This window comes from Salvelinus fontinalis, chromosome 4 (assembly GCF_029448725.1).
Source record: "Salvelinus fontinalis isolate EN_2023a chromosome 4, ASM2944872v1, whole genome shotgun sequence".
NCBI lineage: Eukaryota > Metazoa > Chordata > Actinopteri > Salmoniformes > Salmonidae > Salvelinus > Salvelinus fontinalis.
Window position 1 is genome coordinate 69927800 of NC_074668.1, and position 15946 is coordinate 69943745.

A 15946-nucleotide genomic window follows, 5' to 3' on the forward strand; every position below is an offset into this window, starting at 1 on the left:
AAAGTTGCGAGCTTACACCGCAGGACCTAGAGGTACTCAGCGTCACAGCTTCATTGCTCCAGACCACCGCAAGGGGGAGTTAGAGCACTCATTATGCATTTGGGTCCCAAGGTTTTTATATGACCAATCATTTCGAGTGGTTCCAATGACGAATTTGACGCGAGCTACCCGTCCCTGGTGACTTTCTTCAGCAAAGATGGCAGACAAAACATTACGGTGGAAGCAAATGTAAGTAATTATAACGTCATAACAAGTCAAGCAAAACATTTACAATTGAGAGGAATATGTTAGTTAATTTAGAGACAAACGATTGTGCATATTTTTTTGTCATAAAGTTAATGTACGAAAATCACTATTTAGCAAGTTAGCTGACTAGCTAACATGAGCCAGCTAGCTAGTGTTATGACATGAGTATGAAAATGTAATTCGTGTTTAATGTTTTAGGGACTCCTGAGAAAACCTGCAAGCCAGACTGTCGTCTTGTGAAACAGTGGGTGTAAAGAATCTAGCTAGCTAAAGCATTTACTGCATATTGAATGTACAATTGCGTTAGCTTGCCTTGCTTATATTTGCCATGCAATGCAGCTGAAGTAACATAGCTAGCTAATTATTTATTTTCTTATTGTGTAGTGGAAGATAAAAATAACTGTATTCCTATGAATGTGTAGCTAGCTACAGTAAGTAGCCGATCTGTGTATGGACCCTTAAAACGTTAGGTTCTGAACTAATATTCATACCAATGAACCTCAGCTATCATAGTTGTTGTATCGCCTTCAAGTCCGAATGGCATTAAGCCTATGGATTGAGTAGAATATAATAACTTTATTGTGCCAAAGATGCAAATCCTATAAACATGTACTGGATAGGTGTACTATTTCAATGAGATACTTCATTTCAACCAGTGGAGAATGTGAAACGCTTTATTGAAAGTTCATTATCCAGGTGTTATAAATACATAATACATGCATTATAAATATTATAATTGTAATATATTACAAATACAAGTTAAATCTGTACTTCAATGCACAAATTGTATGCATTATAAAAAAAGAGGAACAGAGGAGGCGGGGAAAGAGGTAAAACAGAGGAGCAGAGAAGACAGCATATGATTAATGAATTACAGTGCTACCCTAATATTCTCTCAGTTCATCACAATTACATAGTGTCTCTAGTGGTGTCTCCTAACCAGCCTTGGTTAAGGTTATCTTAAGAGCGGGTGAGGTGGTGATGACGGGACTGGCTTCCTCTCTCACATCAAAACATACCTGCAGACGAGAGACAGATGGATAGAAAGAGAGCATGATTAAGCTTTGTTTTTTAAATTCTAACACGGTCAGTCATCATAATCATCAGGAGGTGAAATGCAAAACTGACCTTGGATCATTAACTCTGAGACTACTACATCTCTATCTATATTTCAATGTAAAGCATCTCTTTAATAATACTTCCTGTTGACCCGACCAAGTGACCTCTCACCTATGATCATGCTGTGCCCTCTGTGTCAGCCAGTTCAGATGCAGGAGGGGTTCACCAACACAGCTGATATAACTGTATTTTTTGTGTGTGTAGTCTCACCTGGTGTCCACACTAAGTGGCTACAGAGTTCTTTATGCTGAAAAACAGACACGTGAGGACAAAAAATAGAAGATAATGTCATTATTAGACTTTTACATTACCAGATCACAAATGAATACATAAATACCATTTGAAGCTTGATGATAACTTGATCATTTGAATCCGTTGTGTAGTGCTATGGCAACAGCTGGTGAGGTGTCAGGTTCACCTCTGTACTTAAAAGGGTGATTATTCCAACTCTCTGTGAAATGGTGCAGATCTGCCCGCAGACGAGGTAGGAACACATATCCCACACAGAAGAGGTGGATAGAATTCGACAGGTCAAGGTAGCCTTCTTCCTCCAAACTGTGCAGCAAGTTGTAGTACTGACATGTCACAGCACTCCAAACATCTCTCCATAAGCGTTCCACTCTAACATCTCTGTGGTCCTGTGGTCTTCCTCCATGAATAGTGAACACTGAGGTGGGGCCGAGGTTATAGAAATGCAAGTTGTGTGAGCCTCTGTGAGTGGTTACTGACTGTTTTGTGATGCAGACACCTGTCTGAGTGTACCTTTATATTTAAATATAGAGGGCTATGTGTCTTACCACTTGGTTATTGCAAGGCTAACCCCAAGGGAAATCATGACTTGGCAGCAACGGGCTTGATAGTCCAGTGAAAAATGTAAATCGGAAAATTAGCAGCTGACATCTTAAGTTTTTTTAAATTAATGCATGTGAGACAGGTTCCATGTACAACAAGACAGGAAGAGAGAAAAAGAACACAGAAGAGTTTAATTCCCTCTGGTTATGGACACTTATACCAGAAATAAAGTTCCCACTGCCTGTTCCTCGGACAGTGAACATACATCTGGCAATATCTACATTTTCGACCCTTTGATCAGCTCGCACTCTGAAAGTAAAGAAAATAGCTTATTTATTGTAGATATGAAAACAATAACTGAGGTATTACTGTTCAATCTAAAGCAGCAGGTGTCATTTTCAGGATACGTCAATACAGCACAGAAAGCTTAACACCAGACTGGTATTGTGGTTGTTCATAAGGTGATGGGAAATATGCAATATGCATACAAAATAATATACTTACCTTCCTTGAAAATCCATATATACTGCCAAAGATGACAATGTTGTATCTTGAAAAAAAGCATTGGAATTAAAAGTGAGTTGGTTAACCTATTAACCTGCTTCATTATTCATGTATTACCAGTTGATAAAGAACAGCTCCAATTTCATACATCATTGAAAATTTGTCTACGAATAAGTAAGAATAAAAAAGTTATAATAACTTCTTAGATTTGATGGAGACATTATACATCTTAGTACCTTATCAATTTATGATTTGTATCAATGTGGACGAGAGACAGGGGAGCAGGAGCAGAGTATTTTTGCCGAGCAATGCAACGAAGCTGGATCATTCTGGCAATGATACCTGCACCATCTACCGTACAACGCTGCAAAGACTCCCTAACTCTTCGCTATTGTACACAATGGCCCATTACTTGGAGACTTTGAAGTTGGACAGAAGAATGCCCAGTACTGCTTACCTGAGATGCCATCATCACACAGTCCTTCTTCGCAGGTGTCCGCTATGACTTCCTTTGTGTCGGAAAGAAAGGCTGAACAGTATTGGTTGTAGCCAAACTGACACTCAAAAAATGGCCAAAATGGAGGGTGGTTGATAGTGAAATTAAATTGTTTTCAAATACATGTTTTGTTCTCGAATAAGTTTTGCGCTCTATTACAAAATATAAATAAATATTTGATTAACTTTGAAGCCTCTTTTGCTTTCAAAACAATTATTTTTGATTGAAATAAAAAAGTTGCTTTCAGAACAATTATTTTTGATTGAAAATAATGTTTTGCTCTCGACAAAAATACACAAATGTACCTCCATACCATATAACAATTTGCTTGTGAATAACCAGACCTTCATACAAACTTGCTATGCAGAATTCTTGACGCACAACTGAAGATGCTGCCATATCCTGCCAGCACGCCCACAAGCGAGCCACTCAGGCGGAGAATGACGCGTGGAAGAGGACGAGGCACGAGATGGGATTAACAACAATTTGTTGCAAGTTGGGGAGGGGGGCTAATAGCTGAACAATAGACTATTCAACTTTTACTAAAGAATAGTCTAATAGCCAAGCAAGGTGCGAATACCCCTCGTTCTATCACAAACCAGATTTGCCCTAACGACCATGGGGGAGTTTGAGCACTGATTATGCTTTTGGGTCCCAATGCACTACTGTGTCTAACTGACAATGAATGGACAATATAAACCAAATAATAAACTGATAATTGTGCACGACTTCAAATGAAACAAGCAGGGAGCAGGTTTCGAACCCTAAACCTTCTTGCCCGAAGTCCAGCGCGCTATCGACTGCACCAAAAGCATGCTCAAGCCGCAGTGTCGATAGAGCGCGTCCTCACGGTAGCTTATTACTCAATGTAATAAAGTAAATACTTTTCAAATAAATTACCTTACACGTTATGTTCGCTGCCAATTTGTTAGCTACGCTGTCCTTACAAACCACATAGCATATCATTACAGCAGTATGTACCGGTATGTTAGCTATCTACCTAACCTTAGTAGTTATAAATCAAAACAAAGTTTATTTGTCACGTGCGCCGAATACAACAGTGAAATGCTTACTTACAGGCTCTAACCAATAGTGCAAAAAAGGTATTAGGTAAGTAAAGAAATAAAACAACAGTAAAAAGACTATATACAGGCTATATACAGTAGCGAGGCTATAAAAGTAGGAAGGCTACATACAGACACCGGTTAGTCAGGCTGATTGAGGTTGTATGTACATGTAGACTTGGTTAAAGTGACTATGCGTATATGATGAACAGTGTAGCAATAGCGTAAAAGAGGGGTTGGTGGGTGGCAGGACACAATGCAGATAGCCCGGTTAGCCAATGTGCGGGAGCATTGGTTGGTCGACCCAGTTGAGGTAGTATGTACATGAATGTACAGTCGTGGCCAAAAGTTTTGAGAATGACACAAATATAAATTTTCACAAAGTCTGCTGCCTCAGTTTGTATGATAGCAATTTGCATATACTCCAGAATGGTATGAAGAGTAATCAGATGAATTGCAATTAATTGCAAAGTCCCTCTTTGCCATGCAAATGAACGGAATTCCCCCAAAACATTTCCACTGCATTTCATCCCTGCAACAAAAGGACCAGCTGACATCATGCCAGTGATTCTCTCGTTAACACAGGTGTGAGTGTTGACGAGGACAAGGCTGGAGATCACTATGTCATGCTGATTGAGTTCGAATAACAGACTGGAAGCTTCAAAAGGAGGGTGGTGCTTGGAATCATTGTTCTTCCTCTGTCAACCTTGGGTACCTGCACAAAAAGGGCTTCACAGGCAAGGATATTGTTGCCAGCTCAATTGTTGTGAAGAAGGATTCAGGGCGCCCAAGAAAGTACAGCAAGCGCCAGGGCCGTCTCCTAAAGTTGATTCAGCTGCGGGATTGGGGGACCACCAGTACAGAGCTTGCTCAGGAATGGCAGCAGGCAGGAGTGAGTGCATCTGCACGCACAGAGAGGCGAAGACTTTTGGAGGATGGCCTGGTGTCAAGAAGGGCAGCAAAGAAGCCACTTCTCTCCGGAAAAACATCAGGGACAGACTGATATTCTGCAAAATGTACAGGGATTGGACTGCTGAGGACTGGGGTAAAGTCATTTTCTCTGATGAATCCCCTTTCCGATTGTTTGGGGCATCCGGAAAAAAGCTTGTCCGGAGAAGACAAGGTGAGCGCTACCATCAGTCCTGTGTCATGCCAACAGTAAAGCATCCTGAGACCATTCATGTGTGGGGTTGCTTCTCAGCCAAGGGAGTGGGCTCACTCACAATTTTGCCTAAGAACACAGCCATGAATAAAGAATGGTACCAACACATCCTCCGAGAGCAACTTCTCCTAACCATCCAGAAACAGTTTGGTGACAAACACTGCCTTTTCCAGCATGATGGAGCACCTTGCCATAAGGCAAAAGTGATAACGAAGTGGCTCGGGGAACAAAACATCGATATTTTGGGTCCATGGCCAGGAAACTCCCCAGACCTTAATCCCATTGAGAACTTGTGGTCAATCCTCATGAGGCGGGTGGACAAACAAAACCCCACAAATTCTGACAAACTCCAAGCATTGATTATGTAAGAATGGGCTGCCATCAGACAGGATGTGGCCCAGAAGTTAATTGACAGCATGCCAGGGCGGATTGCAGTGGTCTTGAAAAATAAGGGTCAACACTGCAAATATTGACTCTTTACATCAACTTCATGTAATTGTCAATAAAAGCCTTTGACACTTATGAAATGCTTATAATTATACTTCAGTATTCCATAGTAACATCTGACAAAAATATCTAAAGACACTGAAGCAGCAAACTTTGTGGAAATTAATATTTGTGTAATTCTCAAAACTTTTGGCCACGACTGTATAGTTAAAGTGACAATGCATATATGATAAACAGAGACTAGCAGCAGCGTAAAAAGTGGGGTTGGGTGGGGGGTTCGAGGGGCACACAATGCAAATAGTCCGGGTAGCCATTTGATTACCTGTTCAGGAGTCTTATGGCTTGGGGATAAAAACTGTTGAGAAGCCTTTTTGTCCTAGACTTGGCACTCTGGTACAGCTTGCCATGCGGTAGTAGAGAGAACAGTCTATGACTGGGGTGGCTGGGGTCTTTATGACAATTTTTAGGGCCTTCCTCTGACACCGCCTGGTGTAGAGGTCCTGGATGGCAGGAAGCTTAGCCCCAGTGATGTACTGGGCCGTACGCACTACCCTCTGTAGTGCCTTGCAGGCTGAGGCCGAACAATTGCCGTACCAGACAGTGATGCAACCAGTCAGGATGCTCTCGATGTTGCAGCTGTAGAACCTTTTGAGGATCTCAGGACCCATGCCAAATCCTTTTTTGTTTCCTGATGGGGAATAGGCTTTGTCGTGCGCTCTTCACGGCTGTCTTGGTGTGTTTGGACCATTCTAGTTTGTTGTTGATGTGGACACCAAGGAACTTGAAGCTCTCAACCTGCTCCACTACAGCCCCGTCGATGAGAATGGGGGCGTGCTCGGTCCTCCTTTTCCTGTAGTCCACAATCATCTCCTTAATCTTGGTTACGTTGAGGGATAGGTTGTTATTCTGGCACCACTCGTCCAGGTCTCTGACCTCCTCCCTATAGGCTGTCTCGTCGTTGTCGGTGATCAGGCCTAGCACTGTTGTCTCGTCTGCAAACTTAATGATGGTGTTGGAGCCGTGCCTGGCCATGCAGTCGTGGGTGAATAGGAAGTACAGGAGGGGACTGAGCACGCACCCCTGGGGAGCTCCAGTGTTGAGGATAAGCGTGGCAGATGTGTTGCTACCTATCCTCACCACCTGGGGGCGGCCCGTCAGGAAGTCCAGGATCCAGTTGCAGAGGGAGGTGTTTAGTCCCAGGATCCTTAGCTTAGTGATGAGCTTTGAGGGTACTATGGTGTTGAATGCTGAGCTGTAGTCAATGAATAGCATTCTGATATAAGTGTTCCTTTTGTCCAGGTGGGAAAGGGCAGTGTGAAGTGCAATAGAGATTTCATCATCTGTGGATCTGCTTGGGCGGTATGCAAATTGGAGTGGTTCTAGGGTTTCTGGGATAATGGTGTTGATGTGAGCCATTACCAACCTTTCAAAGCACTTCATGGCTACGGACGTGAGTGCTACGGGTCTGTAGTCATTTAGGCAGGTTGCCTTTGTGATCTTGGGCACAGGGTCTATGGTGGTCTACTTGAAACATGTTGGTATTACAGACTCAATCAGGGACATGTTGAAAATGTCAGTGAAGACACCTGCCAGTTGGTCAGTACATGCCCGGAGCACATGTCCTGGTAATCCGTCTGGCCCCGCAGCCTTGTGTATGTTGACCTGTTTAAAAGTCTTACTCACTTATACATCAAACTTGACAGTATATTAACTATAGGCTATCTAACTATCCAAAGTGAATTGACTTGATTATTCCTGTCATTCTTAGCTTAGCAAAATGGTATAGTTGTTGTGTGTTCTCAATGGACATTCGGGTGCTTTCGTAAATTCGCTCTGGCTATCTACTCCGATTTCAGAACACTCTCATCTGAGTGTACCAGAGCGCAGAATAATGAATTTACGAGCGCTCAACACCCGTTGAATATGGCCGGTGTCAGTAAACGTCAGTAAAAAAGCGTACTTAAATTGTTTCCAGCAGCACAGTTAGTCACCAACGCCCTGGTTAACACGAAAACTGCCTAACCAGCTCTGCTAGGGCGGGTAAATGGTCAGAGTGGTCTCATTTGTGCCTGGAAGTAGATAGCAAGCTAGCCAACATTAGCTTGGGTGCTTGACTGCCGTTGTAAGGCCAGAACGCTCAAATCAACCCTTCTCCTCGGCCCGAACGTCTCGTGCGCGCCAAGAGAGAAACGGTCTGAATTTACCCAGAGGGTTTTTCGTTTTTCATGGAATAGAAACACCATGATATTAATCAAATGAATTAAGCAAGTACCAGTCAAAAGTTTGGACACACCTACTCATTACAGGGTTTTTCTATATTTTTCCTATGTTCTACATTGTAGAATAATAGTGAAGACATCACAACTATGAAATAACACATATGGAATCAGTTGAGAACAAATTCTTAATTACAAGGACAGCCTACTCCTTCCTCCCAGTTGGGGAATTGAACCCCGGTCTCCCGCATGCCTGCAATATGGAAGACTATCGAATGCTTCTCAAAGGTGCCCTCTGGTGGTCAAACTAGCACTAACTTGCATTAACAGAAAAAATGTCTGACAATTAAATGACGTGCCACTGAATGCTGCGGTAGCCCGCAAGGTGTGCCGCAGTATGACACAACTTTTAAAGGAGCAACCACTGTAGCGACATACCCAAGAAGACTCGAGGCTGTAATCGCTGCCAAGGATGCTTCTACAATGTACTGAGTAAAGGGTCTGAATACTTATGTAAATGTGATATCAGGTGTTTTCTTTTTATACATTTGCAAAATGTATAAAAACCTGTTTTTGCTTTGTCATTATGGGGTATTGTGTGTAGATATATTTTTTATTTTTTAAATCAATTTTAGAATAAGGCTGTAACGTAACAAAATGTGGGAAAAGCCAAGGGGTCTGAATACTTTCCGAATGCACTGTATATTATTTTTTTTTTTATTGTAGAGAGAACAGAATATTTATCATACTTACGTTGGTGCGGCTGGCTCATCATCTTTGTCACGAGGGGAGAAAAGAAGGGAAAGAGGACAAAAACAATGGAATATTAGACAACATGGTCGTCCCTCAGAAGTGTCCAGCACACTGCTCCCATATTTTCTTTCAAATGTTGTTGACATCTTAACTGTAATTAAATATCAAATGGATTCAATTACATGATTGTTGCATGACTGTAGCAGTTTAAAATGCAGTCACATCACGTCAGTGTGAAGCATTGCATATTTGCAACTGATGTTAACATTCTTCGAGTTCCCTTGTGGATCCCGCGGTATGGGTATTTTGCATGGGTTGTTCCCAAGTTCCATTTGTCATTACAGAATACCGAAGTTCTAGGAATAAAGTTGACTATTTGAAGTCTCCAGGTCTGCATTTTTAATTTGACTGAGTCTGACAATAAAAGCTCTGAGTTGTGTAAGCAGGCTTTACGTGTACATGTTTTGAGTGGACATTGCACATTAGAGTGATTAGCTAGTTAGTACATGTTTTTGACCATACACACGAGAAAGAATGAGTCAGTAGGTCAGTATAGTAAACATGGAGAGTGAAAGTGTGTTCAGTAGCATGCAACCAGAGATCTGGGGCACGTATTCATAAACCATTTCAGAGTAGAAGTGAGGATGTAGGATCAGTTTGCCTTTTAGATCATAATCCGTAAGATTATATAGAGAGGGGGGACTTGATCCTAGATCAGCACTAAACTATTGAGACGCTTTATGAATACGGCCCAGAGAGCAGCAGCATGCCATTGGCAGTTAAATGGGGGTATGGTGGTCACAATGTGAGACGGGACAGAATGGCTGCATGTGAGACAGTCTTGGGGACAGAGGGGGCACATCTGTTTGTGCGCTCCCAATCCCACCCTTACACTACCATCTGAGTTCACTTACAACTAACCCGTTGGTGCAGAGTTATCCAGTCGGGCAAAGATAATGTTTAGAATATGTGATTCAAGTCATGAAATTGCAAACAAACAAAAACACTGACTTTTACAGTGGAGAATATTAAGAGTATAGCCAGGGTGAAATCAATGTATTCAGCAAGTTATTCTTGTATGCCAATGGGTTGATATGCTCTGCATGACATTTTTACAGTTTAGTCATTTAGAAGATGCGCTTATTCAGAGTGACTTTTCACCTAGTCAGCTCGGGGATTCGAACCAGCGACGTTTTTGGTTACTGGCTCAACGCTCTTAACCGCTAGGCGACTCGCCATCCTACATTTTGCATAACGTCATTTTTCCTGGTTGTTTCCTAATGATCCCACACAGTAAAAGAAAGTGGAACCCTCACAAGGTTATTTAAAAATGTTTTTGCTCTTTAAAAAATCTCAACCTTTGCTTTAGATCACTTGGCAGTGCATTATCAGTGCTGATACTATCGTGGAAATTTTGAATCAAATACTTCTCAGATACCGGAGCTTGTGAATTCAAATAGTAACAAAGCCGAGAAATTCCATGGAAGAACTGACTCTTCATTCTTAGTACTTGGCTTTTATACAGTCTTACCCATACATAATTGTCACTCCAATTTATGAATCTTATTGTCTTGCTTAGTTTCAATTTCTCTTATTGGCTCAGACATTGGAGCATAGATTCTATTGGTGGCATGACATGCACACTCCTACTGGTGCCTATAACTGATTAGCTAATGTTCCTGTCCAAAGGTCTTCACAAGTTCAGGCCGATGTTGTCTATGTATGATTAATCCATGTGCATGTCCAGTAGCCTTCACAAGATCAGATATGGCCCAGACCAGTTACGTCTTGTTGGTCTACAAGGCCTCATCCATGGATTCTGGGGGGGGGTCAAAATCAAAAGTAACAGTCAGTATCTGGTGTGACCACCAGCTGCATTAAGTACTGCAGTGCATCTCCTCCTAATGGACTGCACCAGATTGGCCAGTTCTTGCTGTGAGATGTTACTCCCCTCTTCCACCAAGGCACCTGCAAGTTCCCGGATACTTCTGGGGGGAATGGCCCTAGCCCTCACCCTCCGATCCAACAGGTCCCAGACGTGCTCAATGGGATTGAGATCCAGGCTCTTCGCTGGCCAGAACACTGACATTCCTGTCTTGTAGGAAATCACGCAAAGAACGAGCAGTATGGCTGGTGGCATTGTCATGCTGGAGGGTCATGTCAGGATGAGCCTGCCGGAAGGGTACCACATGAGGGAGGAGGATGTCTTCCCTGTAACGCACAGCGTTGAGATTGCCTGCAATGACAACTAGCTCAGTTGTCATTGATGATGTGACACACCGCTCCAGACCATGACGGACCCTCCACCTCCAAATTGATCCCGCTATAGAGTACAGGCCTCGGTGTAACGCTCATTCCTTCGACGATAAACGCAAATCCGACCATCACCCCTGGTGAGACAAAACCGCGACTCGTCAGTGAGGAGCACTTTTTGCTAGTCCTGTCTGGTCCAGCAACGGTGGGTTTGTGCCCATAGGCAACGTTGTTGCCGGAGATGTCGGGTGAGGATCTGCCTTACAACAGGCCTACAAGCCCTCAGTCCAGCTTCTCTCAGCCTATTGCAGACAGTCTTAGCACTGTTGGAGGGATTGTGCGTTCCTGGTGTAACTGGGGCAGTTGTTGTTGCCATCCTGTACCTGTCCCGCAGGTGTGATGTTCGGATGTACCGATCCTGTGCAGGTGTTGTTACACGTGGTCTGCCACTGTGAGGACGATCAGCTGTCCGTCCTGTCTCCCTTTAGCATTGTCTTAGGCGTCTCACAGTACGAACATTGCAATTTATTTCCCTGGCCACATCTGCAGTCCTCATGCCTCCTTGCAGCATGCCTAAGGCACGTTCACTAAAAGGATATTTCAGAGCTGGCTATTAGCACCAGTGATGCAGTGTGCTGCATCTCTGATTCGCTTGATATGACCATGGCAGATAATATACCTTCATCTACTCGTTGGGGGTCCAAAACAATATCATGCTGTTGCCAACCTCTGTTCTACACCAAAGCAAGTTTCTCTCTCTCTCCCCCTCCTGTACATAAACCCGTGCCAAACTAGAGGCCTTGCCTACGGGTGCAGGAGATTGGTTGGTATTTGTCAAAGCACTACACTGTCTTCACACTGTACACAAAGCCAATGCTTACTTTATTGGTGAATTTGCATAATTTCTGTTTAATCGTGTACTGCAGTGTAACAAATTTACTGGCATATTTAACACAGAAACCATCATGGGAAGGATTATACAGTGCATACACAATTCAGACTTCACAAATAGAAGTATGCATAATTTATCTTTTTAATCTACCCTGTCTTTTTTTTCTTTTTTTGATAGCATCTACAGTATATCAGTGCCTTGGGGAACCTAGAGTGCATACTATCTCTCCTCATTTGTGGGGTGGTTTGAGTGATTTACCACTCCTATATAAGACAAGTGAAGAAGACTTGTATAAAATGTATACAGCTATAAACAAGACATAGCAGTGCATTTCAGTAGGCTGATAGCAATATATGTTTTAAACATCAGAGACCACCAATCTATACAGGAGAAAACATGTCAAACTGCATTGGCCCCTCTAAATGGAAATGAAATCGAATGGAATATATACATAATTTCAACATATATATTGTCTATGCAAAGACGCCAAACAACTTGTAGTCAAATAATCTCATAAACGGGTGTTGACATGGTGGTCTGGATGGACTGTAGTAGAAACGGATCAAATAAATAAAAAAAAGTCTCTGAAAACATGCAAGATCTCTCACTTACCAACCGTTTAGATAATGATGCCATTTGGAGAGAGGGGGAAAGAAGTCATAGTAACCAATTAATTCATATCTTGCTGATATCCTGAATAAAGTTGATAGAACCATAGGCGTCAACGGCCTTTTTGGCTTTGACTCTACACTCAAATGCTTAAGCCTTTGTTTTGACTTTGACACTTTTGAATCTAGCTTTAACAGTTTATATTATTGTATGTTATCAAGTGTTTTTGTTATTAGGACAGATATTACTCTGTAAAAGTAGTAACTAGTTAGTAGTTACCAGCGTAGGCTACTTTGAGAATAACTTACCTGTGGGTGTGACGGGCTTTGATTGGAGCAGGGTAACAGGGATTTTCGATTCTCTACTTTAACTTCTTATGGCTGCAGGGGCAGTATTGAGTAGCTTGGATGAAAGGTGCACAGAGGTGCCCATATTAAACGGCCTGCTCCTTAGTCCCAGTTGCTAATATATGCATCTTATTATTCATATTGGATAGAAAACACTCTGATGTTTGTAAAACTGTTTGAATTATGTCTGTGAGTATAACAGAACTCATATGGCAGGCAAAAACCTGAGAAGTTCCACTTCCTGTTTGAATTGTTTCTGAGGTGTCAGATTTTCAACCATGCTCTCAATTGAAATGACAGTGAGATGAGTTTTCACTTCCTACGGCTTCCACTAGATGTCAACAGTCAACAGAACTCTGTCTGATGACTCTAATGTGAAGGGGAGCCGAAGGAGACAGGAATGAGTAATCACTTCCACGGGCTGATCATGCATTCATCATGCGCCTTCACATGAGTAGGACGTCCGTTCCATCGCTCTTCTGAAGTCAATTTAATTTTCCGGTTGGAACGTTATTCAAGATGTATGTTAACAACATTCTAAAGATTGATTCAGTACATCGTTTGACATGTTTCTACTGACTGTTATGGAACTTTTGGACATTTCGTCACGTTATAGTGGAGGCGCTTTCTGACTTTGGAATTGTTTACCGAAGGCGCGAACCAAAGTAGCTAATTGGACATAAATAACGGACATTATCGAACAAATCAAGCATTTATTGTGGACCTGGGATTCCTAGGACTGCATTCTGATGAAGTTCATCAAAGGTAAGGAAACATTTATCATGTATTTTCTGGTTTCTGTTGAGTCCAACATGGCGGCTAATTTGGCTATTGTTCTGAGCTCCGTCTCAGATTATTGCATGATTTGCTTTTTCAGTAAAGTTTTTTTGAAATCTGACACAGCGGTTGCATTAACGAGAGGTATATCTATAATTCCATGTGTATAACTTGTATTATCATCTACATTTATGATGAGTATTTCTGTTGAAACGATGTGGCTATGCACTATCACTGGATGTTTTTGGAACTAGTGAATCTAACGCGCCAATGTAAACTCAGATTTTTTGTTATAAATATGAACTTTATCAAACAAAACATGCATGTATTGTGTAACATGAAGTCCTATGAGTGTCATCTGATGAAGATAATCAAAGGTTAGTGATTCATTTTATCTCTATTTCTGCTTTTTCTGACTGCTATCTTACGCTGGAAAAATGTCTGTGCTTATTGTGGTTTGATGGTGACCTAACATAATCGTTTGTAGTGCTTTCGCTGAAAAGCATATTTGAAATCGGACACTTTGGTGGGATTAACAACAAGAATACCTTTAAAATTATATAAGACACATGTATGTTTGAGGAATTTTAATTATGAGATTTCTGTTTTTTGAATTTGGCGCCCTGCACTTTATCTGGCTGCTGTCATATCGATCCCGGTAGCGGGATGCAGCCATAAGAAGTTTTAAGCCCTCAGCCATAGCCAGAACTTGTAGGACAAATCCAAAATAACACATCAAACTTCCCCTGATTCCCTGTCTCAAATTATTGTCAATGAAATGAATTGATCAGTTCTCCAGATGGGTGATAAAATGGTCCCTGGTTATCATCATTAGCGAGACCGCAACGGCACTTCAACTCTTTCATTTAAAAGGTTAGCTGTGGACCCCCTCCTGGTTTACTAATGTGGAGCATCTCTAAAGGTCATATTATTATGCAGCTAATGTGTGGCGCTGCGCTGTGTGACAGCCAGCGGTGTCTCTGTCTCCCTTCTCAGTACTGACGGAGCATCCAGGGAGCGTGTCCCCCGACAGAGGTCAATTATTCACAGTGGGTCTCCGCTGCTACTGCTAACACAGCAGAGTCAGCGTCATGAATATTCAGCACCGTGTCTATAGCCTCCGCAACATGTTCACTTGGTAACAGTGTGTGTGGTGATGGTAGAGGAACCCTGTTTGAATTGGTTCTTGATGGCTGTTGAACTTCTAGCCGAGCGCAGCCCCGTAATTAGATATTTGAATCATTGTTTAACTGGAGTGAGAATTGTATTGTATTGTTCCAGGAGCAGCAGCCTATTTCCTGGGTCATAATTCTTTTTACCCCATGGCCACAAGCACTGCTTGAATCATTATATACTCCCTGCCGCTGTTAGCATGTTGCTCTCTTTAAGTTGAGATCGAGAACCCTTTTTTCCTGTTAAGGTAACGTACTGTACAGTCATTTCAATGACAGCATCCAGTAACGCTGACCAGTATAATAATCAAACAGGCCTGACGATGACAACATGGCGAGAGGTTGTCTGTCTCCCCAAAGAGATACAATATAATACTATATTTAACGTTGTCTTACCGTCCAACACATCGTCTGGCCTCTTGCGTTTTTCATACACTACGATGATGACCACCAGGATGATGATCTCCGCTAGCACCCCCAGGAAGGGCCAGAGGGGTGCCAGGTGGCTGCGCACCCGCAGGATGGACGACATGGACTTGGTGCCGATGTGGTTGGTAGCGTTGCACTGGTATTCACCAGGGTCCGAGGTGCGGTTCAGGTTGACGATGTTCAGCTCTGTGTAGTTGTCTTTGTTGGTGATGAAGAAGCGGCCAGAGGAGTTATCGATTTCCTAGAGGAGGGTAAATTAGCACATCAATGATTTATATGTTACAGACAATAGTATGATCACATTCCAGACAGTGATCACAGTAGTTTAGCACACCGGTTCGCAGACTAGGGTCCAAGCGGGGTCACCTGATATGAAAATGGGGTCGTGGTTGTATTTCAAAAATCCAGAAGAAAAAAAATGTCTGTACCAACAAATTATGGATATTATAATATCAGCTTTGTATCTCAAAATCATTGTAATGTGGATAACCTTAATCTAAATGAAAAGGATTCTATTCTAAAATTCAACCAGAGAGCCCCCTTAGATCATGGGAAAAGGCTGCACTTGACTGTTGCACTTGAATCATTCCCATGGTGAGTGACTAGGCCCGCTACGCTATGAAACCACACACTATTGCAGAGACTCTGATATTACCGGCTACAATTGA

General features: G+C 42.3%; 1 protein-coding gene and 1 long non-coding RNA gene across 5 annotated transcripts in view; both read right to left on the reverse strand.

The window, feature by feature from the left end:
- LOC129852722 (neuroplastin-like) overlaps window positions 1-15946 on the reverse strand; it is a 41446-nt gene that overhangs the window by 2952 nt on the left and 22548 nt on the right. The window contains exons 6-7 of one of the 2 annotated variants that reach the window (XM_055918380.1): window positions 15246-15519; window positions 8800-8809 (exon numbers count right to left, since the gene is read on the reverse strand). In XM_055918380.1, the coding sequence (XP_055774355.1) occupies window positions 8800-8809; window positions 15246-15519 (284 nt within the window). Of the gene's footprint in view, window positions 1-8799; window positions 8822-15245; window positions 15520-15946 lie in introns of both variants that reach the window. The other variant, XM_055918379.1, reaches the window with a different exon arrangement.
- LOC129852735 (uncharacterized) lies at window positions 907-8793 on the reverse strand. Of its 3 annotated transcripts, none has more exons than XR_008759041.1 (4): window positions 3119-8793; window positions 1784-2707; window positions 1477-1612; window positions 907-1265 (listed from the first exon to the last, which is right to left on the reverse strand). It is a non-coding gene; the product is annotated as an uncharacterized LOC129852735 (long non-coding RNA). The 3 variants fall into 3 exon arrangements; XR_008759042.1 differs by having other exon boundaries at window positions 1784-2466; window positions 2662-8793; XR_008759040.1 differs by having other exon boundaries at window positions 1784-8793.